Source organism: Perca fluviatilis, chromosome 21, assembly GCF_010015445.1.
Source record: "Perca fluviatilis chromosome 21, GENO_Pfluv_1.0, whole genome shotgun sequence".
NCBI classification, from domain to species: Eukaryota; Metazoa; Chordata; class Actinopteri; order Perciformes; family Percidae; genus Perca; species Perca fluviatilis.
This window is the reverse complement of record NC_053132.1, coordinates 9,930,550-9,958,135: the sequence shown is the minus strand read 5'-3', so window position 1 is coordinate 9,958,135 and position 27,586 is coordinate 9,930,550. Positions and strand designations below refer to the sequence as shown.

The 27,586-nt window shown below is 37.3% G+C and overlaps 2 protein-coding genes across 3 annotated transcripts; one reads left to right on the top strand and one right to left on the bottom strand.

Annotated features, from left to right (window-relative positions):
• The first annotated feature begins 875 nt into the window (after nt 1–875).
• lrrc59 (leucine rich repeat containing 59) lies at nt 876–9,266 on the top strand. Of its 2 annotated transcripts, none has more exons than XM_039788483.1 (8): nt 876–1,050; nt 1,214–1,323; nt 1,521–1,580; nt 2,439–2,597; nt 3,244–3,348; nt 3,423–3,495; nt 3,952–4,143; nt 7,434–9,266. In XM_039788483.1, exons 2-8 carry the CDS (start codon nt 1,222–1,224, stop codon nt 7,712–7,714), a joined length of 972 nt encoding a protein of 323 aa, XP_039644417.1. In that variant the 5' UTR covers nt 876–1,050; nt 1,214–1,221; the 3' UTR covers nt 7,715–9,266. The 2 variants fall into 2 exon arrangements, with proteins under 2 accessions (XP_039644417.1, XP_039644416.1); XM_039788482.1 differs by having other exon boundaries at nt 7,431–9,266.
• LOC120551200 (NACHT, LRR and PYD domains-containing protein 14-like) lies at nt 8,937–26,942 on the bottom strand. The gene is given in 12 exon segments (XM_039788428.1): nt 8,937–11,075; nt 15,000–15,173; nt 15,578–15,751; nt 16,904–17,077; nt 17,379–17,552; nt 17,990–18,163; nt 22,389–23,654; nt 23,656–24,163; nt 25,624–25,700; nt 26,002–26,115; nt 26,435–26,572; nt 26,905–26,942. Coding segments are annotated over 12 exon segments (3,006 nt in total). The 5' UTR covers nt 26,919–26,942; the 3' UTR covers nt 8,937–11,056.
• Between the last annotated feature and the right edge of the window lie 644 nt (nt 26,943–27,586).

Sequence of the window (27,586 nt, the reverse complement as noted above, 5' to 3'; positions counted from 1 at the left end):
CTTTTGATAATTCTGTCAAAATGGCACCACAATGAGTTTTCATATTTATACTACTATTGTCATAACTGTAATCACATTCTGCACTTTATATATATTTTTTATATATATATATATATTTTTTATATATATATATATATATATATCTTTGTGTATTCTTACACACTGTAAATACTGTTGAAACTGATAACACTTTACACAATATATAGTCTAGGCTATTCACGCCCATTACTGTATATTCAATTTTCATATTCCATATTTTTTATTCATTTTTTTCTTCCATAGCTTATACCACATTCTTTTATTCCATATTTTATTTTGTATATTAATCTGTAAATTACTTTGTACTTTACTGCTTTTTGCACTTTTAGTTAGATGCTAAACTGCACTTTGTTGTCTCAATTCCTGTACTGTGCATTGACAATAAAGTTAAATCTAGTCTCACATTGCCAGAAATATCTCAAAATGAGGCTTAAAATGCAATAAGATATTTAAAGAAAAAAATATAGGATTTAATAGAACTTTATTAAATTGTTGTGCAGCAGCAAAAAAGGAAAGAGTGTAAACAGATATAGGCTAGTGCAACTAAAATATAGAAAATGCCAAAAATACAATAGTTATTATTAATTATATGTATGATAATTGACATATAGTCGTGTATATTTATATGCATTTTTATAATTTCGTATTTTTTTAATTATTAATTAATTAATTCAATCATTTTCTATTTATATTATGCATCCATTACCTGCACAAAAAAGTAGCCTACTCCACAAGAGGGTAAAAAACAACAACCAAAAAGTCCTGTGGTCTGTGTTGGGTCCTCCGGTGCTGCAGGTGGCGCTGTTCGCTTCAACGTCTCCGCGGCGCGCTGTCTTTCATTCAGTGACGTGGATTTTCATTTTGAGGCAGTCAGTGCTTCCAAAAACACAGACGTTCCAACATCTCTGATCTTTTCGACTTACTTTCTTCACATTTAGAAATTGTGACCACTCATTTTATTTCATTCGTTTGTCCCACTTCAACGCAGTTTTGTCACCGCTTTCATAACAGGTGAGCAAACCGTGTCAAACGTTAGATGGGGTTTCCTGCTCTCTGCTAGTCAAAAGTATCTTCAGTAACGTTACAAACTGTTAAAATGTGTTCAAAATCTCTTGGTGTCAGTGTTTGTTATTCACAATAACGCTCCAGTGTATTCTTGCTGACCTTACCACAGACTCCAGAATGAGTAAAAACAGCAAAGTGTTGAACCTGAAGGATAAAATCAGTGGTAATGAAGTGGACCTGAGTCTGTGTAACCTCACCGAGGTGCCAGTCAGAGAGCTGGTGAGTTAACGTTACTCATCGTCTCTGTTTGGGTATGAAACTGTTGAATAAATTAAACATTCATGGCATTATATGAATGTGCTGTAAAGTTAAACTTAAGGCTACCATGCTGTGGTTGCATGTTTGAAATGGTTATTATGTAGGCCTACAGTTACTGCTAAAATGAAATTGACCCATGCTATGGTTTATCCCAACAGGCTTTATTCACAAAAGCAACTGTGGTGGACTTGTCTTGCAACAACATTACCTCCCTTCCTGTAAGTACAACAAACGCTCCTTCTACACTAGAACAGGTGAATGTGAACACATACAAGGAATGTGAATCCGTTTTTTTGTTGCTGTCAAAGTACACTGAAATATACATTCTGCTTAAAAACATTGGACTACTATTTACAGATCTAACCTTGTATAGAAAAAGTATATACACATACATATACATACTCAGGGTGGACATGAGTTGTAAGCAGTTCAACCATAGAGCGATATTATCCTTTCTGATTGTTTAATTTGAAGGATATTTAGAGGCTGAAGGAGATAAAACTATACAGACATAATTCAGGAGAAAACGTGCCACTAAATCCTCTTTTTTCTTTTTTCTTTTTTAAATCCCTTTTAATTATTTAATTATCTTGTGACCCAGTGGAAACGATTTTTTATTTAAAAATCAAAATTTCTCAACTTAAAGAAGTAAGGTTTTCTATTGTGGATTTTTAAAATTAGTAAATTAGTGTACGTTTAGTCTTTCTGGCTTTTTTTTTTTGTTATGTTGAATATAAAGCAGTTACAAATTCACAGGTTGTTAATATGGTCTCAATTATTGCGAAATGATTGTGTTCTCTATTCCTTCATTTATAACACTAAAGTAAGGGGGGTTAGACAAATTAAGGTAAGGGTTAACAGAGGAATCCGTCTCTGATGACATCTTCTTACCTCAGAAAACTCTGGGATTACAGGGTGATACTAATATCCTCTATTTACTTGGTTTTTAAGCCTCCTTAGAGCACTTAGCTTGCTAACCTCAATCTTTATCTGCAGATTTTTCATCGTTGTCACTAACAAAGTATGAATATTTGGACTTGAGTTCTTATTTCTTTGGCTTTGTTTACTTCTTGTAGCCAGAGTTCTGCAACCTTACCCACCTAGTGAAGGTGGATCTGAGTAAAAACCAGCTGACCTGTCTGCCAGAAGACGTGGGTAACCTGGTCAACCTTCAACATCTGGACCTGTACAACAACAAACTGACTGTCCTGCCTGTCAGCTTCTCTCAGCTCAGGGTGGGTTTCATTTCTATATGCTTATTGACTTTCTTCCAGAGAGTTTGATGAGAAGATTGATACCACTGTGTTCAATTTTAAGCTAACTAATTAGTTTACCTTAGCTTAGCATAAAGACTGGAAGCAGGGGGAAACCGCTAGCTTCGCTCTGTCTAAAGGTAAAATGTCTGCCTTCCAGCACCTCTAAAGTTCACTAGTTATTTGTTTAATCTGAACAAAAACCTGCTAATTTGTGAGCTTTAGAGGATTTCTTTCTTTTGGACAGGATTTTGCTAGCTGTTTACAGTCTTTATGCTAAGCTATGCTAACCCGGCAGCTAGCTCTAGCTTCATATTTAGCATACAGACATGAGAGTGGTATCGATCTTCTCATCAAACTCTCTGCAAGAGTCAATGGTGGTTTTTTTGCCTCCAACGTCTCCTTCCAGGCAGCTAACCTTAAACCTAAACATAACCATTGACGCGCTGCCTGGAAGGTGACGTTGGGGGCAAAAGACACCAAACACCCTCTGCAAGTGCTAACCTTCACCGATATTTAGGTACTCTGCACTTGTGTCTGTTGTAAGAAATTAATATGGGTGTAGACTCTGGCTTTGTTTTGATCTCTGACCACATTTATTTAACTCAGTGTGTGTGTTTGTTCTCAGAGTCTGAAGTGGTTGGATCTGAAGGATAACCCGCTGGAGGCCGGCCTGGCCAAGGCAGCAGGAGACTGTCTGGATGAGAAGCAGTGCAAACAGTGTGCCTCCAAGGTGAGAGAGAAAGATTGACAACAGATCACCTAAGCAGCCCTCAGTATCTAAAACTAAAGGACATTTTCTTCCAGGTTCTGGAGCACATGAACGGTCTTCAGGATGAGGTTGATCGTGCACGAGAGAAACGCCTTTTGAGGGAAAAAGGTATCAGGAAATCTTTTTATTTGAGCCTCAAATTAATTTCAGCAGATCAACTGCAATTTGATCAGTAGAGCTAGATTATGACGCTCAATGCTTTTTTGGTCAGATTTGTACTCTTGCTTTCTTACTCTTTTGTCAGATAGTTCCTGATTTAAATAACAAAATAGCTGAAACTCAAGTATCATATCAAAGGGCTGGAAGAAGTACCCAGATCCTCTGCTTAACTAAAAGTATCAATCCATCAATGTGAAAATACTCCTGAGTAAAAAAGTACTTCAGTTCAATCTCTATGACAGATATATAGCAGCATTTAACTGTAGGTAAAGAGGTTGTGATTATTCGTGGTAGGAAATAAGAAAAAAACTGACAGTTATGCTCCTTTTATGTTATGAACAAATGTGATGCTGATCTGTCTGTCTACATCGCCTCAAAACACATTCTTCTTCCCTTCTTTATCAGAGCTGGAGAGGAAGAGGGAGGTGAAGCAGAGGGAGCGGGAGGCCAGAGACAAGGAGGCTCGTAAACAGGAGAAGGCGGAGGAGAAGGAGAAGAGGAGGAGAGAGTACAACGCTCAGATGGCGGCACTAGCTGCACGGGAACAACAGAAGAAGAAGAGCGAGGAAAAGAAGAAAAAGAACGGACAGGCAGCAGGTCTGGATGATGCACCTCTGAAAGGGATATTTCATGTTTTTCTTTTACCAAGTTAAACTTCCACTGGCAACTAATTCAGTCAATGAGAGGCTTTTTGAGATGTTTAAAGTAGAAGTAGCAGAGGATATTAATGATCCTGTAAAATGTTAGCAGCATCGTTCGTATCGCTGCGAAATACTAGACTACTATACGACATACTACTTTTTTATGACTTTTTATGATTTTTTTTAACATAATATACCATGACTTTTTATGACATACTATACTATGACATTGATATGACATACTATATTATGACCTTTTAATGTAATTGTTACTACATACTATGCTATGAGTTTTTCTGACATTTTTTGACATATTATACAATTTTTATGTAATTTTTCTGACATACTATTCGATTACTTTTTTAAAAAACTTTTTTTTTATATACTCTGACTTTTTAATTTTTTTCCAACATACTATAATATGACTTTGTTCTAGCTAGCTCTTTTCGACATACTATATTATGACTTTTAGGATTTTTTTCAAAATACTATACTGTGACTTTTTACGACTTATTATGACGTTTTTATAACTTATACAGAATACCATGATTTTTTTTCACATACTATACTATGACTTTTGTTATTTTTATGACATACTAAACTATGACTTTTTACGACTTATGATGTTTTTTGAAATACTATACTATGACTTTTTATCACTTTATTCTACATATTAGACAATTACTTTTTATGATTTTTTTGGACATTGGCTTTTTTCGACACACTTTACTATGACTTTGACTTTTTTGAAATACTATGCAATAATAATAATATGATTTTTTTTTGAGATACTATACTATGACTTTTTTGTGATTTTTTTTTTTTTTCGTCATACTATGACTTTTTTCGTCATATTATACTATGACTTTTTTACGACATACACTATGATTTTTTTTCGACATACTAAATTATGACCTTTTTAATTATTTTTTCGACTGACTTTTTCAGATATTCTATACTATGATTTTTTGACACACTATGGCTTTTTAAAACCCTTTATGTCATACTATACTATTACTTTTTAATCAGTTTTTTCAACATACTATTCTATGACTTTTTATGTCAATTTTATGACACACTGTACTATGACTTTTTTTTTTACATACTACACTATGACTTTTTTGACTTTTTATGCCATACTGTACTGCCAATTCTTTTTAGATGTACTATACTAGACGTTTTCATGACTTTCATTTTTACTTCCTACTATACTATGACTTTTTTGAGATACTGTACCATTACCTTTTATGACTTATTATTTGACATACTATTTTTGTATGACTTTTTTCCACATACTATACTACTACTTTTCATGACTTTTTTTTTTTGACATACTATACTTTGACTTCTTTTGGACTTTTTTAGACTATACTATGCCTTTTTTGACCTACCATACTATGCCTTCTTTATTACTTTTTTAGACATACTAAGACTTTTTTTTATTTACTTTACTGACTTCTTATGAGTTTTTTTTATGACATACTATTACCTTTGTTGACATATTATGACTTTTATTGACATACTATACTATTGCGTTTGACTTTTTTTTTGACATACTATGACTTATTTATGATTTTGTTCCAACATCTTATGACTTTTTATGACGTTTTTATTACACACTATGCTATAAATGGTGTAGAGTGCAAAGGTTAATGGAATAAATATGCAATGATTAAGGTAAACGTTTGCTTTATATACATGATGAGTAAGGTAGATATGACAGTATACACAGTGCCCAGTGTACATTTATTCATATTTGGCAGTGATGTGTACATGTTTAAATGTTTATAGTTACAGTGGATGGTTATTGTTACAGCTTCATTGCTGAGTGATTGATCCTGCCACTATGTGACTGGTGTTAATGTTCATCATATGGACAGTTTGCGGAAAGAAACTGTTCTTGCGTCTTGTTGTTTTGGTATAGAGTGTTCTGTAGTTCCTTCCAAAGGGGAGAAGTTGGAACAGGTTTTGTCCAGGGTGTGATGGTCTGCAGTGATGTTTTCTGCACATTTCCTGACTCTGGAAATGTATAATATTTTGAAAAAATGTATAAGTCATATTATAGTATGTTGAAAAAAAGTCATAGTGTAGTATGTTGAAAATAGTCATAGTACGTTTTTAAAGTCATTAAAAGGTCATATAATAGTATGTCAAAAGAAGTCACGAAAAAGTCATAGTATAGTATTTTTTTTTTTTAAAAGTCCTAAAAAGGTCATAGTCATATTATAGTATGTCGAAAAAAAGTCATGAAAAATTCATAGTATAGTGTGTAAAAAAAAAAAAAAAAGGTCATAGTATGTAATATGTTGAAAAAAGTCGTACAGGAAATACTGTATATCGAAGAAAGTCATAAAAAGTTAAAGTATAGTGTGTCGAAAAAAGTCATAGTATATTATGTCAAAAGTAATGTCGAAAAACTTAGTATAGTATGTTGAGAAAAACCATAAAAAGTCATAGTATAGTATTTTGAAAAAAAGTCATAGTATAGTGTGTCTAAGAAAAAGCCATAGTCTACTACATCGGAAAAAAGGTCATATTATTGTATGTCGAAAAAATTTAATAGTATATAATATGTTGAAAAAGTCATAAAAAGGTCATAGTATAGTATGTCCGAAAAATTCATGAAAAAGTCATTGTATATATTACGTCGACAAAAAGGTCATATTATAGTGTTTTGAAAAAAGTCCAAAAGGTCATAGTATAGTATGTCGAAAAAAAGTCATAGGAAAGTATGTTGAAAACAGTCTTAAGTATAATAAATCGAAGAAAAAAAGGCGTAGCATATAGTATGTGAAAAAAGTCATAAAAAGGTCATATTATAGTATATCGAAAAAAAGTTTGAAAAAGTCATGTATCTTGAAAAAAGTCATAAAAAAATCATAGTATAGTTTGTTGAAAAAAGTCATAGTATGTTGATTAAAGTCATAAAAAATTAATTAAAAAAAGTCCTACTATAGTATGTCGAAAAAAAGTGAGGTAGTTGTTGAAAAATCAAACCTAGAAGACAATAGGTTAGCAAAGCTGCATTTTGTGAGAAACAATGATAATTTTGTTATTTCTTGCACCGATATGGTTGGTGTTTGGCAGCTGACTCTCAGAAATCAGTGGTTTATGTGATCCCAGGACTTTTTTTGTGTTTGTAATTAATGTAGTTGATTCTTTGCTAGTGCAAAGTTAGTATAGTTGTTTTCTTTAGTTGTTTTAGGAGTTGTTCTAACACCACCCATTCTTGCTTCATCTCAGCAGATAAAAAGGCTGTTGTTGAATTGGCGCCTAAACCTCGACGTTCTCTCATTGGCCTGATGTTCAAGCTCCTCCTCCTGCTTCTACTAGGATTGGCCGGCGTGGCAGCCACCTGCCGCCTGACCGACCTGCAGAAGGAAACCGCGTGTGTGCCGGTCAACATCTTCGTCGATGACAGCCTATCCTGGGCCAAGGAGCAGGAGGGCGTGGTCAGACAACTTGTGCAAAATCTGTCTTCCGCAGCAAAGGAGTTTCTTGAATCCACACAAACATCTAAGAACTAACTCTCCATCAACTTCCAGAGCTGTGGGTTTTCCACTCCAACTGGGATTTTTTTTTTTTATATAGATACATGCTGAAATCATGAATATCGTTAAGATGAGCAGCCCTTCATCCCCTCACCCTGTTTGTGGTGCTGGGAAGTGAAGAGTTTGTACAAATGAACAAAGTGGGGTGGACAGATGTTTTAAAATCATCTTAGATTCCTATGGAATTGTTGCTTGTATACTCTCTTTGTACTACAGCCTGTTTTAAAAAAAATCATCCTAAATGTCTCAATGGACCATGTTTTGTACTTAAAACCAGGTTTGCGTTTCAGTGCATTACATGGAGCGTGGGGTGTATTTAAGAGATGTTCAGTGACATGTCAGGTGGCCCTGTCTGTGCTGCACTGGAGTGTCGGACCTGTGCATAAGCCGATGTTAGACGTGGCAGTCTGAGCATGTGCAGTGAAGGCTGTGTGAATGTAGAGCTCACTCGTCGGTGGCCTCCTCTGTCTTTATAATCTTACATCAGTCAAACCAGCTCAATCTCACAGCATATACACAATTACTGGCATGCAAACTAGAGCCCAACTGATATGAGTGGATTTTTATAATATCAGATAACAGTATAAGGCGTACAAGCCGGCTAACTCAACACAGTACAGAAATGCCAAAGATATGTTTGTGGTCATTAATAAATGTGTCATTGCATAGTTTTTCCAGCAGAGATCAAATTACCCCCCTTCTTGTAATGATTAAGCGATTTAAAAATATAATTAGTCATTATTTTTATGTCGATCGGTTGACTAATCATTTCAGCTCTAATTTATCTTAAAAAACAAAACAAATATATCAATAAAGATATATCTATATGGGCCTCAAAAATCCGGTATCAGTCAGGCTCTAATGTACACCCTTCCCAGTGCACAAACTGTATTAGAAATACCATACCAACAATTTTGCTTGTGTTACCCCTTATGCTAGTAATCCGGTCTATATCACAGATATGCATTTTGAAAATCATGCTGTTGTGTTTTAGACCTTTGGAAGTATTAAACCTACTGTAACTACATTCATTGATTTCCATTAATTTCCATTACAGTCTGAAAAGTCAAATTACTTTAACGAGACATTTCAACTCAAATCTGCACTTAAACAGCATAACCACACAAAAATACTAGAACTTCAACAAAAATATATCTAGACTTGATGTTCACTGTGATGGATAGATTACACACCTGTACCAAGTTTCAAGAGAATTTATTGAAATACTGCACGGACAAAATGGAAACCAGTGACTGCATGGAAGGTAGGAATTGTAAAGAAAAACAGCAGCATTTACAAAAGGGTTATCTGTAATATAAAGCATACATTGTTAAGGGGATATTGCTTGTAAAAACAGTGATATGGGCCTTTATGGTGGTTACAGTATTTAACTTCACTGTAGCTCAGAATTCCCAAATCATCTGGTATAATAAGGACCAAGAGTTCATATTGATCTAACTCCAAAATGTCAAATGACATTCATCTTGTAATCTGTTAACTAAAAAAATAAAAGGGTTCTTTAAATTTATTTTGTAATGCAACTTGTTTTCATTTGTCTTCATGCAAAAAGCTGCCTTTCTGCTGTGGTTTTTGTACAGCTTTGTCCGTGCTCTTAAACATTAATAAATGGCTATGCACTGCAAAAAATACGTCAACATTGTGCCTGTTTTTGTTACAGAAGAAGAATGGTGGTGAATACACTTTGAGTTAGGACATACAGACTGAAAGTAGCCAAAATATGATTTAAATCAGGAAATATCTTATTAATTAATAAGTAAACAAGACTGAAAATATAACCAAGCATGAAACTTTTTCGCGTTTACAATACTCTCTTCACAATTTAGTCGGTTACCAAAAACATTGACTTTCGACAACCAGCCTTAATAAGGCAGGTTGATAGAGGTGATGATGGTGATAGAGTGATACAGAGATTTATACCAACATGCAGGACATTTATGTATACATAAACTTTAGGGTTGGGTACATTATTTACATTGTGCAGTAGTGTGTGTACTTACCATTTTATTTCAATGCATTACAGCATACAATGCTGGGAATAGTTTATTCTTTTTGCTTAATTAAGAATAAGGAAATGGTAAAATAAGTTTTGCTAGTACAATTTGTTCTAAACCACATCGATAATGCACATGGTATTAGATCACAAATATCAGAAGGTACTCTCATGAATTATCTGGGTATTTCAGTCACCTACATATATGAATATTGATTTCATGCTTTATATTGAATTGAATCCCCTGCCAATACACAGCTGTAATAAACATGTACATGACATTACACTAAGACAAGTTTAATATCTTTTGCTGATTCATTTCATGTCAACAGAAAAAGAGCAAAAAAATGTGTAACAAGTTGTAAAAATGTTCAGCTTTAAGACTGCAATGGCTTTTTCAAAATCCAGAGATTGACTAAAAGCTACTCTGATCAAAATGTTTATATTAACAATGGTTCAAATGACAATGTGGAAATGAAAGGGGTTGTTCACAGTGACAAAGCCATTTATCGGTGTTTTAAGCCCCCAATGTCTCCTTCCAGGCAGCGCTGCCTGGAAGGCACTAGGATTTGGCAATGGTTAGGGTTAAGGTTAGGGTTAGGTGCCTTTAAGTCAATGGTCTCAGCGCTGCCTGGAAGGAGACGTTTGGGGCTTAAAACACCATGGAGCGACAAAGCTTTGGATAATTATCAACAGACTTTGCAGGTATTTTTTGTAAAAAAACAAAACAAAAAAAAAAGGAAATTGAAATATCATATATGAAATATAATAATAACAATGATACATGTTTGGAGTCTGTCCTTTTAACTGGCTTTTTCTTATTCTTAACCAATTATATTATTAAAAGTCTGCTGATACTCAGAATGGTGTTTTAGTTTTTAGACTTCGGTGAGCTTTGATTAAATCCACACTTTCTACAGGTTTTATCTTCTTGTCCAGGTGGAGGAGTTGAATGAGTGTGGAGCAGAAGACGTGGAAGAGTCTTAGTGTGTCTGCAGAGACTGTGTAGGACAGAGCAGCAGCAGAGCAGTCCTGATACACTGATGATACAGATCCAGAGGAACACACAGGGATGATGATGATGATGATGATGATGATGATGATGATGATGATGATGATGATGATGATGATGATGATGATGATGATGATGATGATGATGATGGTGGAGCTGATCTCAGAGCAGTTCAAGACTGCAGCACTAAGAGTCATCCCAGTAATATGACCCAGTCAGAGCTGAGGCTGCTTAACCTCTCTGGATCATCAGGACACAGCTTAGCCTCTCAACACATCCACCTTTCTGATCACTGTTAGTGAGTAAACTTCCATCTGAAGAGAGAAGGAAACAACAGAAGTGATAAATAAGTGTTTACAGAGAGTCCCTTTATCAGCTGTCAGTCAGTGATGCAGCACATCCTGTATAAAGACCAGCAGGGACTTCAGTCCAGTTTAGACCACAAGGGGAGCGGCTGCGTAGCTTCCTTTCTGGTTTCATGTTAATATTTTGGAGTGAACACATTGAGCTTGAAGCACAGAGACCTGCAGAGACGTTGGACATAAAGTCTGTTGACTGTGCAAATTAAAGTGAATACAGTGGCCCTAATTTATGAAACGTGCGTATGACCTAAAATAGGCGTAGGACGGGCGTACGCAAAGCAAGGCATTTATCATTTTCGTTTCTCTTTTAAAGTGTTGTTAATGGCCACAAGTGAACAATTTATTTCTGCCATTGACCGACTTGGCTTCGGCTTGTTTTTCCAGCCCCTCTGCTGTCAGGAGATAGAGTCGGGGTGGTGGTAAGTAAAATAAAAGATACTGCATAAACTCCACTACTGTGTGTTTATTTAAATATACAGTGCCTTGCGAAAGTATTCGGCCCCCTTGAACTTTTCGACCTTTTGCCACATTTCAGGCTTCAAACATAAAGATATAAAACTGTAATTTTTTGTGAAGAATCAACAACAAGTGGGACACAATCATGAAGTGGAACGAAATTTATTGGATATTTCAAACTTTTTTAACAAACAAAAAACTGAAAAATTGGGCGTGCAAAATTATTCAGCCCCCTTAAGTTAATACTTTGTAGCGCCACCTTTTGCTGCGATTACAGCTATAAGTCGCTAGGGGTATGTCTCTATCAGTTTTGCACATGAGAGACTGACATTTTTGCCCATTCCTCCTTGCAAAACAGCTCGAGCTCAGTGAGGTTGGATGGAGAAGCGCGTTGGTGAACAGCAGTTTTCAGTTCTTTCCACAGATTCTCGATTGATTCAGGTCTGGACTTTGACTTGGCCATTCTAACACCTGGATATGTTTATTTGTGAACCATTCCATTGTAGATTTTGCTTTATGTTTTGGATCATTGTCTTGTTGGAAGACAAATCTCCCCCCCCCAGTCTCAGGTCTTTTGCAGACTCCATCTGTTTTCTTCTCAGAATGGTCCTGTATTTGGCTCCATCCATCTTCCCATCAATTTTAACCATCTTCCCTGTCCCTGCTGAAGAAAAGCAGGCCCAAACCATGATGCCGCCACCACCATGTTTGACAGTGGGGATGGTGTGTTCAGGGGATGAGCTGTGTTGCTTTTACGCCAAACATAACGTTTTGCATTGTTGCCAAAAGTTCGATTTTGGTTTCATCTGACCAGAGCACCTTCTTCCACATGTTTGGTGTGTCTCCCAGGTGGCTTGTGGCAAACTTTAAACAACACTTTTATGGATATTTTTAGAAATGGCTTTCTTCTTGCCACTCTTCCATAAAGGCCAGATTTGTGCAGTATACGACCGATTGTTGTCCTATGGACAGAGTCTCCGACCTCAGCTGTAGATCTCTGCAGTTCATCCAGAGTGATCATGGGCCTCTTGGCTGCATCTCTGATCAGTCTTCTCATTGTATGAGCTGAAAGTTTAGAGGGACGGCCGGGTCTTCGTAGATTTGCAGTGGTCTGATACTCCTTCCATTTCAATATTATCGCTTGCACAGTGCTCCTTGGGATGTTTAAAGCTTGGGAAATCTTTTTGTATCCAAATCCGGCTTTAAACTTCTCCACAACAGTATCTCGGACCTGCCTGGTGTGTTCCTTGTTCTTCATGATGCTTTCTGCGCTTTAAACGGACCTCTGAGACTATCACAGAGCAGGTGCATTTATACGGAGACTTGATTACACACAGCTAGATTCTATTTATCATCATTAGTCATTTAGGTCAACATTGGATCATTCAGAAATCCTCACTGAACTTCTGGAGAGAGTTTGCTGCACTGAAAGTAAAGGGGCTGAATAATTTTGCACGTCCAATTTTTCAGTTTTTTATTTGTTAAAAAAGTTTGAAATATCCAATAAATTTCGTTCCACTTCATGATTGTGTCCCACTTGTTGTTGATTCTTCACAAAAAATTACAGTTTTATATCTTTATGTTTGAAGCCTGAAATGTGGCAAAAGGTCAAAAAGTTCAAGGGGGCCGAATACTTTCGCAAGGCACTGTAGGTACACCATGTAGGCCTAAGAGATTGCAATATAAGCCTATATATTACTGACTATAGCATACCATACTATAGCATTCCAATTTACCGTTAATAACAGTTTTCAGATTGCCAAATAGTACACACATTAGTGCAAATGAACCTGAGATATCAGGGTTTCAATCTCCACCTCTGAAAAGTGCTGCTTCTCAGCCGGATTACGTCTCGCCATGTCGTAAATTGTAGGGGCGAGGCCTCAAAACCGAGAATATATTGGGGCATGATATTTAAATTACGATCGTTTCCAGCCGCTGCATTTATTTTATTTTTTTATTTTTTTATTTATTTATTCGGGACAGTGCACATTAATGAACAATCTAACATTTCTGTACAGACTGCAAATGAGCCAGGTTATAGCATAAATGCTAATTTTCACCTGTAGTCCCGAGGCAGGAAAACAACAACATACAAGATAATGCAAAACAAAAAAAATATTACAATATACAAAATTAAACAAGAAACACAATCGCACGCATTCAGACAGATTACATTACATCAATAAAATTAGTCAAAATAATGACATAACTGAGAACTTTTAAGAAATTGTTTAAAGTGCTTTTTAAATGTGCAGTAAGTTGGACATTCTCTTATGTTCGTTGGGATGCTGTTCCAGAAATGACCTCCTCTGATAGACAGAACAGTTTGTCCAAAGGTAGTTTTTCAATGCGGGATCTCTATATCTCCTCTAAATGAAGCTCTGGTACAATAACCTCTGTCAGACCTTGGTTTAATGTATATAGAAAGCGAAGGTGGAGCAAGTCCATGAAAAACTTTATAAATTAACAACAATTTTTAAAATGAATAAAATTTTCAAAATTAAGCATATTGTATTTTCCCAAAATATTACACTGATGGAATGACAGAGGTTTTTGATCAAGTATTTTTATAGATTTTTTTAATATCATTTCTATGGGTTTTAAAATTGTATTTCCAGTAAGTGACCAGGTTGTGATGCAGCAATCTATGTGTGAAAATATCATTGAATGTAGGAACATTTTAGCAGAAGTAATTGTTATTAATAATCTGATTTGTTTAAAGTTTTGTAAATTGAATTTGATTCTATTCGCTGTAAGTTTGATGTGTTTTTTAAATGAAAGTGTTGGGTCCAGTGTGACACCGAGGTACTTGAACTCCTCAACAATGTCAAGTTCCATTCCCCCGAGGAACACATTGGACTGCTCCAGTTTTATGGGTTTTTTGTGAAAATCATAGCAACAGTTTTCTTTTTGTTCAATAACAGGCAGGATTCAAGCAGCCAATATTCTCCAGTGCTGATGTAAGGGTGGATGATGCTTCCTGTGTGCTTTTAGCAGGTGTAAAAATAACCGCATCATCAGCATACATTTGAAAGTGGACTGTTTGACAAACATTTGGCAAATCATTTATATATACAGAGAACAATACTGGTCCCAAAATAGAGCCTTGTTGGACCCCTGCTGAACATTCAAGGTAAGACGAGTTAGTGCCACCAACACTCACAGATTGTCTTCTGTTGGACAAGTAAGATTGAAACCAAACTAGCGCATTTTCTGCAAAGTTGAAGTGTGTTAGTTTAGACAGAAGGGCTAAACTAACTATCAATGTACAACCATTCTTACTATCTTATTGGTGTGATACGAACGTTTCATGAATCACACGTGAAGCCTATCGTAAGATGATTCTGCGCTCATATCTGTGCTGGTTTTTACGTTAGGTTGATAAATGAGGGCCATTCACTCCAACCCTCTACTGACCTCAGAGTCTCCAGTTTACAGTGCGGACTCTTCTTCAGATCACTCAGCAGCTTAACTCCTAAATCCTGCAGTGTGTTTCCTCTCAGATCCAGCTCTCTTAGATGGGAAGGGTTAGACTTCAGAGCTGAGGCCAGAGAAGCACAGCTGATCTCTGACAAACTGCAGGAACTCAATCTGAAAAAGGAATACATGAAAAAGATAAATATCAATTTATAATCCAATATGTGTTGAGGATTTTTAAATTAGTGACAGATTTGACTGTCTTTGTCATTGTTTTGTGCATCATCATAATTTCAGCCTTCTATAGAAATCATCCAAATGTATAGTTTATTAACTCCCCAAGAATTTTGAACAAAAATATATAATGAACTGGACAACACACAGATGTGAAAACTAAAGAACATGACATTCTCTAGTTTTTCTTTTGTGACTGCAGTCCAAATTTAGTACGAGAAAATGAAAATATGAACAAAAGTAAAATTAACAACTTTATGGATATAAGTCATGTATGTGCATAATTAGGTTAAATTGTTAATTAAACATAAGATCTATAATAGTAACAGACTTAGTAAACCGACCCCAGTGTCTCCAGTTTACAGTGCGGACTCTCCAGAGAACCACACAGCATCTTCACTCCTGAATCCTTCAGATCGTTGTTTCTCAGCTCCAGCTCCCTCAGATGGGAGGGATTGGACTTCAGAGCTGAAGCCAGAGAAGAACAGCTGACCGCTGACAAACTGCAGTCCCACAATCTGAATGAAGAATCAGTGATGTAACTTGTATGTATGTGATGTAAGAAAATGTTCCTGTCACACAAAGGTTGGTTGAGTCAACATCCAAAAGTTTCCATAGATAACGAATATTTTATGATGAATTTGGTGAATATATGAAGAAACAACATCTACAATATTATTTTAGGAATGGTGGAGTCCTAAAATCACAGGATCTTCAGTTTAAACTATTTAGTCAGTACAAGCATCATATACTGTAGCTTGAATACATTTGTTACATTTGTTATTGTCTGATAGTTGAAATAGAGATTATTTATTATAGTTATGTATTATTTATTTTCATTCCTTTAATGCCAAAAATACCCGGATATCGAACAGTCTATCTCTCCTACTGTATCGCAAAGCACCGCAAAAATCACAACAACCGTGGATTGCCGTTGTGGCCAATAACTGGGAACATTTTACAATTTTGTATGCTATTTCATCACTAAATTCACTTTTTTATGCAGAAATCAACTATGTAGAGCTGGAATATGGGCAGTTTTACGAAAATTGAAGACTAATTGTGAATTTGCTCCGACGGTAATGGAGTTCAGAAGCTCCACAGTCTGAATTGACAGCCGGCGGGTGCCTGCCGGGGTCGCTGGCTGTCCACCCAGCCTGGCCACCTTCACAGACCTCGCTGTGAGCTTGCTGGAGCTCTGTTAGGAGATTCACGGACAAGAGGCGTGTATTTCCCCGATTGTTTAAAAAAAAAAACACATATATTTTCATTTGCAATGGTGATGTGAGTTATTGTTTTTCCCAGTGCTTTAAGAGCTTGTTCAAAGGCTCAGCCTGGCTTAGCATACTGCAGAATAAAATGATTTAACTGTTTCATACTGCATACTACTGATGAACACATTATGCAGTAGGTACTGAATACTGCATACTGCAGTAGTTGGGAGTATATAGATTTCAAAAACGGCCAGTGTGTTCTTTGAATTAGAAGACAGAGGGCCCTGTATCAAAAATAATTCTGATAACTGTTTATAAATTTAGATTAAGATTAATTTGGTTTATTTAATTTAGTTCCAATGAAGGTGGTACCCTAATTCTAAAGTAGTCATACTGCTACACCGTACAGCATTCATCCATCCAACCTCAGCACAGAAGTAAAAAATTGTGTCTGACCTCAGAGTCTTCAGTCTACAGTATGGTCTCTCCAGAAAACCACACAGCAGCTTCACTCCTGAATCATGCAGGCTGTTTTTACTAAGGTCCAATTCGCTCAGATGGGAGGGGTTGGTCTTCAGAGCTGAAGCCAGAGAAGCACAGCGGATCTCTGACAAACTGCAGCAACTCAATCTGAATAGAGAATAAATCATTTAATGTTTAATAATTTGCTCAGAATGAAGGTTTATAAAGTATAGAAAATGGAAAGTCCAAACACCTGAACCTAAAAGGATGCAGGTTAAGATTTTGAATTTGTTGCTCAACATTGCTCTGCTACAGTCAATGGATTAAACCACTGAATAAAAAAGACTTTAGCATTAAGACTCAGTGTGGATCAGTATATCAGTCTTATGTCTGCAGTTTAGTGTCACCAGAATGTTCACATCATATTAATCTCAGCACAGAAGTAAAACATTTGGCAGTGTTGTCTGACCTCAGAGTCTTCAGTCTACAATGTGGACTCTCCACAAGATCACACAGCAGCTTCGCACCAGAATCTCCCAGACAAATGTCACTCAGGTCCAGCTGCCTCAGATAGGAGGGGTTGGACTTCAGAGCTGAGGCCAGAGAAGCACAATTGACCTCTGACAAACTGCCTTTACTCAATCTGAATAAAGAAAAAGATAATGTAGATAAAAATCCATTCATAATCCAATCAGATGTGTTCAGAGGTTTTAAATGTGTAGCTTAACATGACGATACCTAATCAATGAGCTTTTCATTAAAATGAGTGGAGTGACTTTGATATTGTGTTACTGTGAATCATCATAATGTCCGCCTTGTACAGACATCATCCAAATGTCACCACAACATTCATACAACTATTCATGTCAACACAGCTTTATAGCATGCTGCTGATTCTTACGTTTCTTTAACAAACATGAGTTGTTTCTGTCTGCAGACTAAATTTTGTCCTAGAAACATGAAATGAACAAATGGACATTTACAACTTTGTGGATTTAAGTTATGTTTGTACATGAATTAGGTTCAATTGTTCATCAAATTTATACATCTATAATAGTAACAGAAAGTCGGTGAACTGACCTCAGAGTCTCCAGTTTACATTGTGGACTCTCCAGTCCAGCAGACAGATGTTTCACTCCTGAATGCAACACCTGGAGGAAGTTCAGCTCCAGCTCTCTCAGATGGGAGAGGTTGGAATTCAAAGCTGCGACCAGAGAAGCACAGCCGACCTCTGACAAACTGCAGCCACACAATCTGAAAAAAGAATAAATGATGTAGAACAAAATCTATATACACTTCAATCAGATGATTGTGTGTTGAAAATGTGCAGCTCAAGATTACTGTTCTAATCAATGAGTGGTTACCTAAAGTGAGCAACTTTGTCATTGTGTTTTTGTGGATCATTATAATGTCAGCCTTCTAGAGACATCATTCAAATGTTACCACAACATTCATACACATATTTATGTCAACACAGATTAATAACATGCTTCTGATTTCTGAAGTCTGGGATTAGAGGATCAATACTATATTGATCCTTTAAACAGCTGTGTGTGTTCTGAAGGATCAATATCAAATCAGACATGATGGACTAAAAACACTGTTCATTATTTCATTTATTACATAACTTTTTTTCTTACTGTATCCTCCTTTCCATACTAAGTGTGGCTTGTAGGGACCAGAACACCTTAGACCAAACATCAATGATCAACATTGTGGTTGTATCTAGGGATGCTAATTTAGAAAAACAATTCTGACCGATAGCCAATGCTTGTTAACCAATCATTAACTGTTAACTCATGTCCAACTGGTATGAGACCATGGGGTAAACCCAGAACATGCTGGAGGGTTTATATATTTGTGTGTGTGTGTGTGTGTGTGTGTGTGTGTGTGTGTGTGTGTGTGTGTGTGTGTGTGTGTGTGTGTGTGTGTGTGTGAGTCTGTCTGCTTATCTCTTTCACTCTTAGTTTAGACAGCTTACAAATACTGTAAGTATAACACGATCACAAAATCAAGCTAAGTGTTAGTTCATGCAGGACACAGAAGTCATTTGCCCGCTGATTGAATTATCACTAGTATCAGACACACACTGATCACAGCCATTCTCACATCAAGGCGGTCCTTTTAAATATGACTCTTTCCTCACTGATCCCTGCTACACTAACGCTGCTTCACTCACTACTGCTGCTGCTGGCAACCAGGCTTGAAATTTCGTAATTTTAGGGTCAAGGCCATTTGGCACTTCGGTGTGACAAAATATGTTGGGGCACAAAGGCCATCTTCCAGGGCACAAAGGCCAATGAATGATTTGGAGCTTATAAATAAACAACTTGAATACAACTTGGAAGCTCAAACATTCAACTGTTAGTAAAAAACAATTTACAGTGGAGGGGGATTGAAAAATGCAATGCTGTGTGTGTGTGAACTGAGCAAGATATTTGTGTGTAGATGTGTGGCAAAAGCCATCAGTGTTTAGAAAGGAGTTTTCTTTGGGAATCTCTGTTGTTGTGTTCATGGAGCAGCTCCAATGTTAGCAGAGCCCTGATAGAACCAAACTCCATCCAGAAAACAAGCATTTTAAAATTTGTTTGTGTTTCATCTAGCCGACAGACCTGATAAAAAAAAATAATAAAAAAAACGGCACAATCTGTACTTCAAGTCGCGCTGGAAGTGGCAGAAATCAGACGTAACATTTCCTTCGTGGAAAAGGCAGTACACATTAGCATGCTTTTTGCTCCGCCAGGTGATATTACTAATGCAGACATGATGCTGTTTAATTTCCCGATGTATCAGTGACTTCCACACCAGGTACTAAGCAGCAATAGTGGTTATTTTGGCCTCATGATGATGGAAAGAAACATTGTTTGTGCCTGTGATGTGAGTAGCGCGAGTAATGCGATTACCCAAATATGATCCAATGCCGCTTCCAAAATCGAAAAAAGTTTGAAAACAAATATTGGTTGCCATGGTGAACTCGTCATTCAGTGGGAACTACGATGTAACTTTTAATTTTGATTTTAGACTTTACACCGTTGTTTAAAAATGTAAAAACAATGCTGATCTTTGATATCAATTTACTTTTATGTTTTAATGTATTCACAATATAAGCTGCATCTGGGTTAGGCAGAACAATTGTATCAATACTGTTAGACCCAATCACCCCTCCTCCAAGAGTCCTTGGGTTCCGGAAGTAAATTTCCCAATCATTTTCCCATTGAATTCCGGAAAAATACGTACATAAAGAGTTTTAGACCATGCCTTAGGCTAACCAGCTACGACGTGACTCATAAGCATACAACATATCATTTAGAGTGAAAAAACGAACAGAAAATCCCCAAAAAGTCAAAGGTACAAGACTGTGTACATATTTTCATTATCGAGTGAAGGAACTATTCATCCCGTAAACCACCACGCACCACCGAATAAAGGAAGCTACGTTAGTTTAGCTAACAGCTAATTCGGCTAACCGCTAGCTGAGACAGCATGTAATAACTTTAAAAGACCCTCAAAATAAAACCTGAAAATAACCGTTAAAATATATAACAGCTGTTACGTCAGCTGTAGCCTGCTTAACCCAGTGTTAAGTTTGAGTTAACGTTATTTTAGACTGAATTAAGGTGTCAGCTAGCGGTTAGCCAAATTAGCCGTTAGCTAAACTAATGTTAGCTTCCCGGGGAAGGCAACGGCCGAAGCATGAAACAGATCGTTATTCGTGCAGTGTCGTAAATCCTCATAAAACAGGATTAAATTCTTTGATTATCATCTTGGGCATGCTCCCAGCAGGCAGCTCCCGGCAGCTCCCCCTCTTCACCAGCATGAGTTCCACCAATCAGAGGCATCACTGTGGGATTGTTCAGGATTGTGGGTAATGGAGTACTTATCCAAGACATCGCAAATAAAAATACTTTTATCTCAAAACAAGGTTGGTGCCCCATGAACTTTTGGCGTCTATATGAGCATATAGAATCGCTTAGTCATGTCGTAGCTGGTTTTAAGTCTACCATCAACGGTTATGATTTTATGGCTTATACTCCAATTGTCAATGGAGAAATTGCATTGTATTTTTACTTCCGGAACTCGCTGTGGGCGGGACTGTTGAGCTCTATATCCTTTTCTTTTATACTGATTCCGTATGAGCAGTAAAACTCAGCTGAGATAATTAAATCATGTCTGTCTGCTCTCTTAATCTCAGGGGGTGATTGCTTCCTGAATTAATTCAATCATGTCTGTCTTGGAGCCAACCCTTGTTGGGGTGCCGACTAGATTAGACCAAAGAATGTTTATTCCGGTAACTTAAGAAGAATTTACATCCTCATGATAGAACCTTCATCTATGACCGAGAGTAACCCCGAACACACGTGGATTGTCAGCCCACTGCAGTGTAAACTTGTTTTTGTCATGCCATTTTGTTATAAAATCAGAACACGACAACACCCAAACATTCGAACACACAAACCAAATGCTGACCTCTGGATTTTGACAGTAGCAGGGGCACAAAGGCCCTGGTGGCCGTAGGGTGTACAATTATTTCCGGGGCATCACGGCCAGAGCGAGGGGCAACGACGGCCATGGTCGTCTTTCTTTTGGCTTACACTTTTATACCCAGAGAGCATCATCAAGAGCGGAGCCATCAGCACCAAGCATAAATGTATTTCCATTTGTTGCAATAAATTGTTAAATCTACGACCAGAGTGTTCTTGACTGAAAAGCATTGATGGACAGATTTGAAATTGTATCATATGGGGGGTAACAATCGGGGGAATTTAAACTCCAGGGGAACAGCAGGGAGAATAAAAAAAAAGGATTGGCAAGATTGGAATGCATATTTTATCATTTATCAGAATCAGATCATTTATATCACATATATCCTTTATCTTGTTTGTAATAGATTATCAGTGTGTTTTCTTGCCAGAATCACTCGTGGAAAAAAATAGACCAGATGGCGAAACTGCCTCTGCAGATCGCAAGCCGGCCATGGAGCTCTGCACTGCATGCTATGTGAACAGCCCAATGGTTCTAAAGAAAGCAGGAGGCGCTTCGGCATCCAGTGTGTACCCAGCGTTAAGCATAGTGGTAAAACAATCAGGTATTACATGTATGTGTGATTATATGAGACACTTTGTAAAACTAACTTAACCACATTCACTGATAACTGTATAATACTGCTATAAGTTATAATGAAATGCTGCTGTGATAAAAACTAAAACAATCTCTAAAGTCCTTCGTATGTTTTACCAGGTTTGCATGTCACCTCCATTACACAAAGAAGGATAAATACTGTAGAAGAGAAAACTGTAATATACATTGGATATAATTATATAATAACTGTTTATTAACAAAAACACAAGTGACAAAATACAACTGATGTATCATTTTGTTTTGAACACATTTTAAGAATAACAAGAATGGTACAAATATTTTTGAGGAACTAAATGACTAATCTACACTGATTTATAATGTTAATCACATCTGGACTTACCGAGCCTTTCTGCAATTCCTCACAGCTGGAATCAGTCTCTGTCGTCCATCCTGTGATGCGTTGTACTTCTGCAGGTCCAACTCATCCAGAACCTCCTCTGACATCTGCATCATGTAGGCCAGAGCTGAGCAGTGGATCTCAGAGAGTGACTTCTCTGATCTGTTCTCTGACTTCAGGAACTCTTGGATCTCCTGCTGTACTGAGTGGTCGTTCATCTCCGTCAGACAGTGGAAGATGTTGATGTTTCTGTCAGGAGAGACGTCATAATTGTTCATCTCCTTGAGGTTGTTGATGGCTCTCTGGATGATTTCTGGACTGCTGTCTGTCCGACCCAGCAGGCCACGTAAGAGTCTCTGGTTGGACTCCAGAGAGAGGCCATGAAGGAAGCGGACAAACAGGTCCAGGTGGCCATTTTTACTTTCAAGGGATTTCTCCATGGCTCTCTTAAGGAAGACATCCAGGGATGAGTCACTCTTGTTGGATTTCCAGTCTTTCCCAAGGAAGTCCTCCAGTACCTCTGTGTTGCTGTTAGTGTAACAGTGGTAGATATAGACTGCAGCTAGAAACTCTTGAACGCTCAGATGAACGAAGCAGTAGACAGTTTCCTCGAAGATCACACTCTCTCTTTTGAAGATCTCTGTACAAACTCCGGAGTACACCAAGGCCTCTGTGACATCAAGACCACACCGCTGCAAGTCTTCTTGGTAAAACATGATGTTTCCTTTCTGTAGCTCCTCGAATGCCAGCCTACCCAGCTTCCGAAGAAATTCCCTGTCAGCCTCCGTCAGCTCCTGTGGACTCTTTTTTTGTTTATTATCATACTTCTGATTCTTCCTCTTTGTCTGAACCAAAAGGAAGTGTGAGTACATGTCAGTCAGCGTCTTGGGCAGGTCTCCTCTCGAGTCTGTAGTTAACATGTGGAGAAGAACAGTAGCGGTGATCCAGCAGAAGACTGGGAGCAGACACATGATGTCGAGGCTCTTGCATGTCTTGATGTGTGAGATGATTGTGCTGGACAGCTCTCCACTGACTCTCCTCCTGAAGTATTCATCTTTCTGGGGGTCAGTGAAGCCTCGTACTTCTGTTACCCTGTCAACACATTCAGGAGGGATCTGATTGGCTGCTGCAGGTCGGGAAGTTATCCAGACGAGAGCCGAGGGAAGCAGGTTCCCCTTGATGAGGTTTGTCAACAGCAGGTTGACTGATGACTTCTGTGTGACATCAGACATAACCTTCCTGTTCTTAAAATCCAGTGAAAGTCTGCTTTTTTATGTGTTTAATGCTGGATGGAAAAGGTGAAGCAGCTTGAGGGGAAAGCGGGGAAAAAAGAAGACTGTACTGCTCATCTTTGATCAAGTTCAGCTCCCTGAAAGAAAGCGGAATCACCAGACTGATATCTTGGTTTTCCAAACCCTCTGCCCAGTCCAGAGCGAACTTCTGCACTGAGAAGGTTTTTCCAACGCCAGCAACACCGTTCATCAGAACAACCCTGATTCGTTTCTGTTGGCCAGGTAAGGCCTCAAAGATGTCGCGGCACTTGATTGGAGTGTCATTGAAGATCCTCATCTTGGAAGCTGTCTCAAGCTGCACTACCTCATGTTGGGTATTAACCTCTTCACTCTGTCCCTCTGTAATGTAGACCTCAGTGTAGATCCTGTTGAAGGATGTTTCACTTCTTGTTTCACTAGTTCCTTCAGTCACACATTCAGTTCCTTCAGTCACACATTTATATATCCTCGTCAGACTGATCTTATGTCTATGCTGACCACCAATCACTAGAAAAAGGACAAAGGTGAAAGACAAAACAAGAAAAATAAAAGTTGACAATCTGGGGATTATTTTTATTACCAATATGAAAACGATAAATATAAGAACATACAAAGAAGTAAAGGCAGAGTTGGCTACTTCCGGTTTAGCTTTTTAAACTTGGGGGATGGATGATGAATGGAGATTAAATTATTTAATCGTGTGGCTCTTTTAGACTTTTAAAATGTTATCAGAACAACCAGGCAGGGTTAAGGGATGTGTGACAATCGCGACTGTTCGTTCAAAACAACAATGGCGTAGGTGCTGGATAGATGGTTCATCCAATTCTGGAGATAGCTGCAAGCAGCAATACAGGAGGCCAAGAAATCAGCCTGTTCCTAACAGGCACGTTTTGAATATGTACTGAACTAGCAGCACCAATAATAAAGAACTAGGGGTGCAAGACACTGTATATTGACTAAATGTTGTTATTCGCAATATCACGTTGCACAATATTAATTGAAAGTGTCGCAATAAGTTTTGCTTATTTTGTGGAGTGCTGCGTCCCGTCCGTTGGCTGTGTGGCTTAGTTGTGTTCGATTTACAGCCCGCTTGAAACGCTATAATGATCATCATTTCATTGGCCAGTTACCGTGCCACGTCAGCGCACAGGTCCACTTTGTGACCAACCCTATGTAGCATACCACATGTGTGCATATTTCAACAGAGTGACGGTGTAAGAGACAACTAAACGGAACGAATCAGAGAAGCAAAAGAAAAGTTGTGTCCTGTTCTCTCTATTTATTTATTTTATGCTCTCCAACCTGTAAAACATGTCCTTTTCTGTAGACATGGTCCTTATTTATTTATCTATTCATGGTGTACCAGTCCAATATGACTGCCAGTTGAAATAAACCTTGTGTTGTATGAAAACTTGTTTAATTTGTTATGAATCTTTTTTGATGCGTTTTCCCATAACCTTTGTAATTTTACATATGTTAAAAAATATTGAAATTAATATCGATATCGCAATATTCATAATCGATATCGCAATATCACATTTTGTCAATATCGTGCAACTCTACAAAGAACTATAACTGCTTTAAAATAAAATCCTGCTACTGGAATACTTTTATGTGAAGCAGCAGCAAAAGGTAACTTTTTGTTTACATCAGCAACAGTAAGTTGACAAAGCTCTGCTGTGACACTAAAATAAAGCTGGTATCTGAAAGTATAGACAGGAACACAGGAAAAGTGAAACAGAGCAGATATGTTTGTTGGTATACAGGTAAATTTCAGTTGGACTTCAAATTAAATTGAAATTAAAACGGATACTAGAAGGATATTTATAATGATGCTGAATGGTCGTGCTGATGACAGAACAAATTATATATATATATATATATATATATATATATATATATATATATATATATATATATATATATGTTTTCAGACATGAAGACATTAGATAGCTGTAGAGACTTACTTAGTACAGTGCTGGTCTGACTTGTTCTGGATCTGGACAGCTGTTGCTCCACAGAATCATTCCTCCTCCTCTTCTCTCTGTGAAGACATTGCTTTATAACTAAATGACTTGTTGATTGTTGTTGAAAATATCAAGCTTTGGCCAAAGCTCAGATGTTCACAGAAAACAGTAAAATTGCCGCAACAGTTCTGTTTGAATCAAGTCTGTAATAAAAATGAAAATGAATGAAAAATGAAATGAAAAAACCCAGAAAACATCCATCTTAGTTTGAAACAGTATTTGCACTATTATTGCATCATAAATATTAATCCAGAACATGTTGTCTTCATCAACACATCATCTTTCATCAGAGTAGCTTACAGTAAATCAGTTTCTTACATTGTGCCTGAAGGTCCAGGTTCATTACTGAACAATGGAGGTTCCACTATGGACCGGTCACTCCTCATAGACTGGCAGCCGGATAATACAGACTCTGCTCTCCTGTACTGAACTCTGCAAACACCAAGATGTTATTATTCATATTGCTTGAATCCTTGATTAATTTTCTTTCTAAATCTCTATAGGAAGCTCTACATAGACAAACTACTGCTACTGTCAATAATTAGGAGGATTCAGATATTGTAATAGTCCCCTTCGATTAGATTACAGCTTGTCTAGTTGACTGACAGCCGTCACAGATAGGCTACTACCCTACTAAGAGGAAGATGGCACAAAGGATTTCTATTTGTCACCAAAAGTTTGTAAAAGTTTTGTAGCAAATTAACTTTAGTGGACAATAGAAACACAAAACCTTTAGTAGCAGTTGTCTTACTTTGTGCCTGAGGGTCCAGGTTCATTACTGAAGAATGGAGGTTCCACTATGGACCGGTCACTCCTCATAGACAGGCAGCCGGATAATACAGACGCTGCTCTGTCCTCCTCTTCCTCAGAATCACTCATCTTCTCAAGTCTAAGAGGGAAACCAGTAACATTGGAATTAGCCTACATACATAGACAAGTCAGAACTCTCTAACTTTTTATTTAGTTTTATAAGACGTTTATTTTTTTGCCATCACAATGATAATAGACTTATATCCAACAGTCTTCAGACAGACAGACCACATGGCTGCTTGCTCTCCATTTTGAATGTGATGCTCAAACCAGGAAAAGTAAAAAAAAAAAAAAAAAAAGATAACATTTGAAGACGTCATGTTGGGCTCTAGGACACTAATTTCGTATCTGGTAGTGATTTTTCAATTATATAATTAAACAGTTAGTATTAATACAAGTATTAACACTCACCCTACCTCAGACATCCTGTGTCCTAATGCTCTGTGGAGTTTAAAATGGAGTCTGAATAAACCTAATTCATACTTTCAGTTTCAGTTTCCTTGCACCTCCTCCCTTCGTATTAATAGGCTATTACGAGTGTGTGTGTGTTTAATGACAAAGAAAGTAAATAAATGAAAAATAAACTTCTTTGCCTACATCACATTATTAGTTAGTTCCGGTTTAAAGTCCATCTACTTAACACCAAGCACACACCCAATTTACCAGAACGGTATCTATGTTTTTTACTTCACATACACTGTAAACATGTTAATATCTGACAAATATACACAGTGTATAATACACTGTGAACATACTGTTTTATCCACCTACTGTATGTATCAACCATGTATTCTTATATATTTTTCAGCTCCCAGTTAGTACTAAATTTAAAATTGTAACAGTTTGTGCGCCTAGCTACAGTCACACATATGACATGACAGTCTTTACTAAAACAGTTAGTTTCCAGTAAATCTGTACTGTGCTCACTGGGGCTGGGTATCGCCAATGATTTCCTGAATCGATTCTGATTCACAATATCCCAATTTGATTATATTCCCGAATTGTTTCCATATCAATTAGGTTAGGGACATTTCTGTTAGGCTACAATACCAGTTCTGCTTGGATATAAAAGAGATTCTCAGAGAATGCTGTA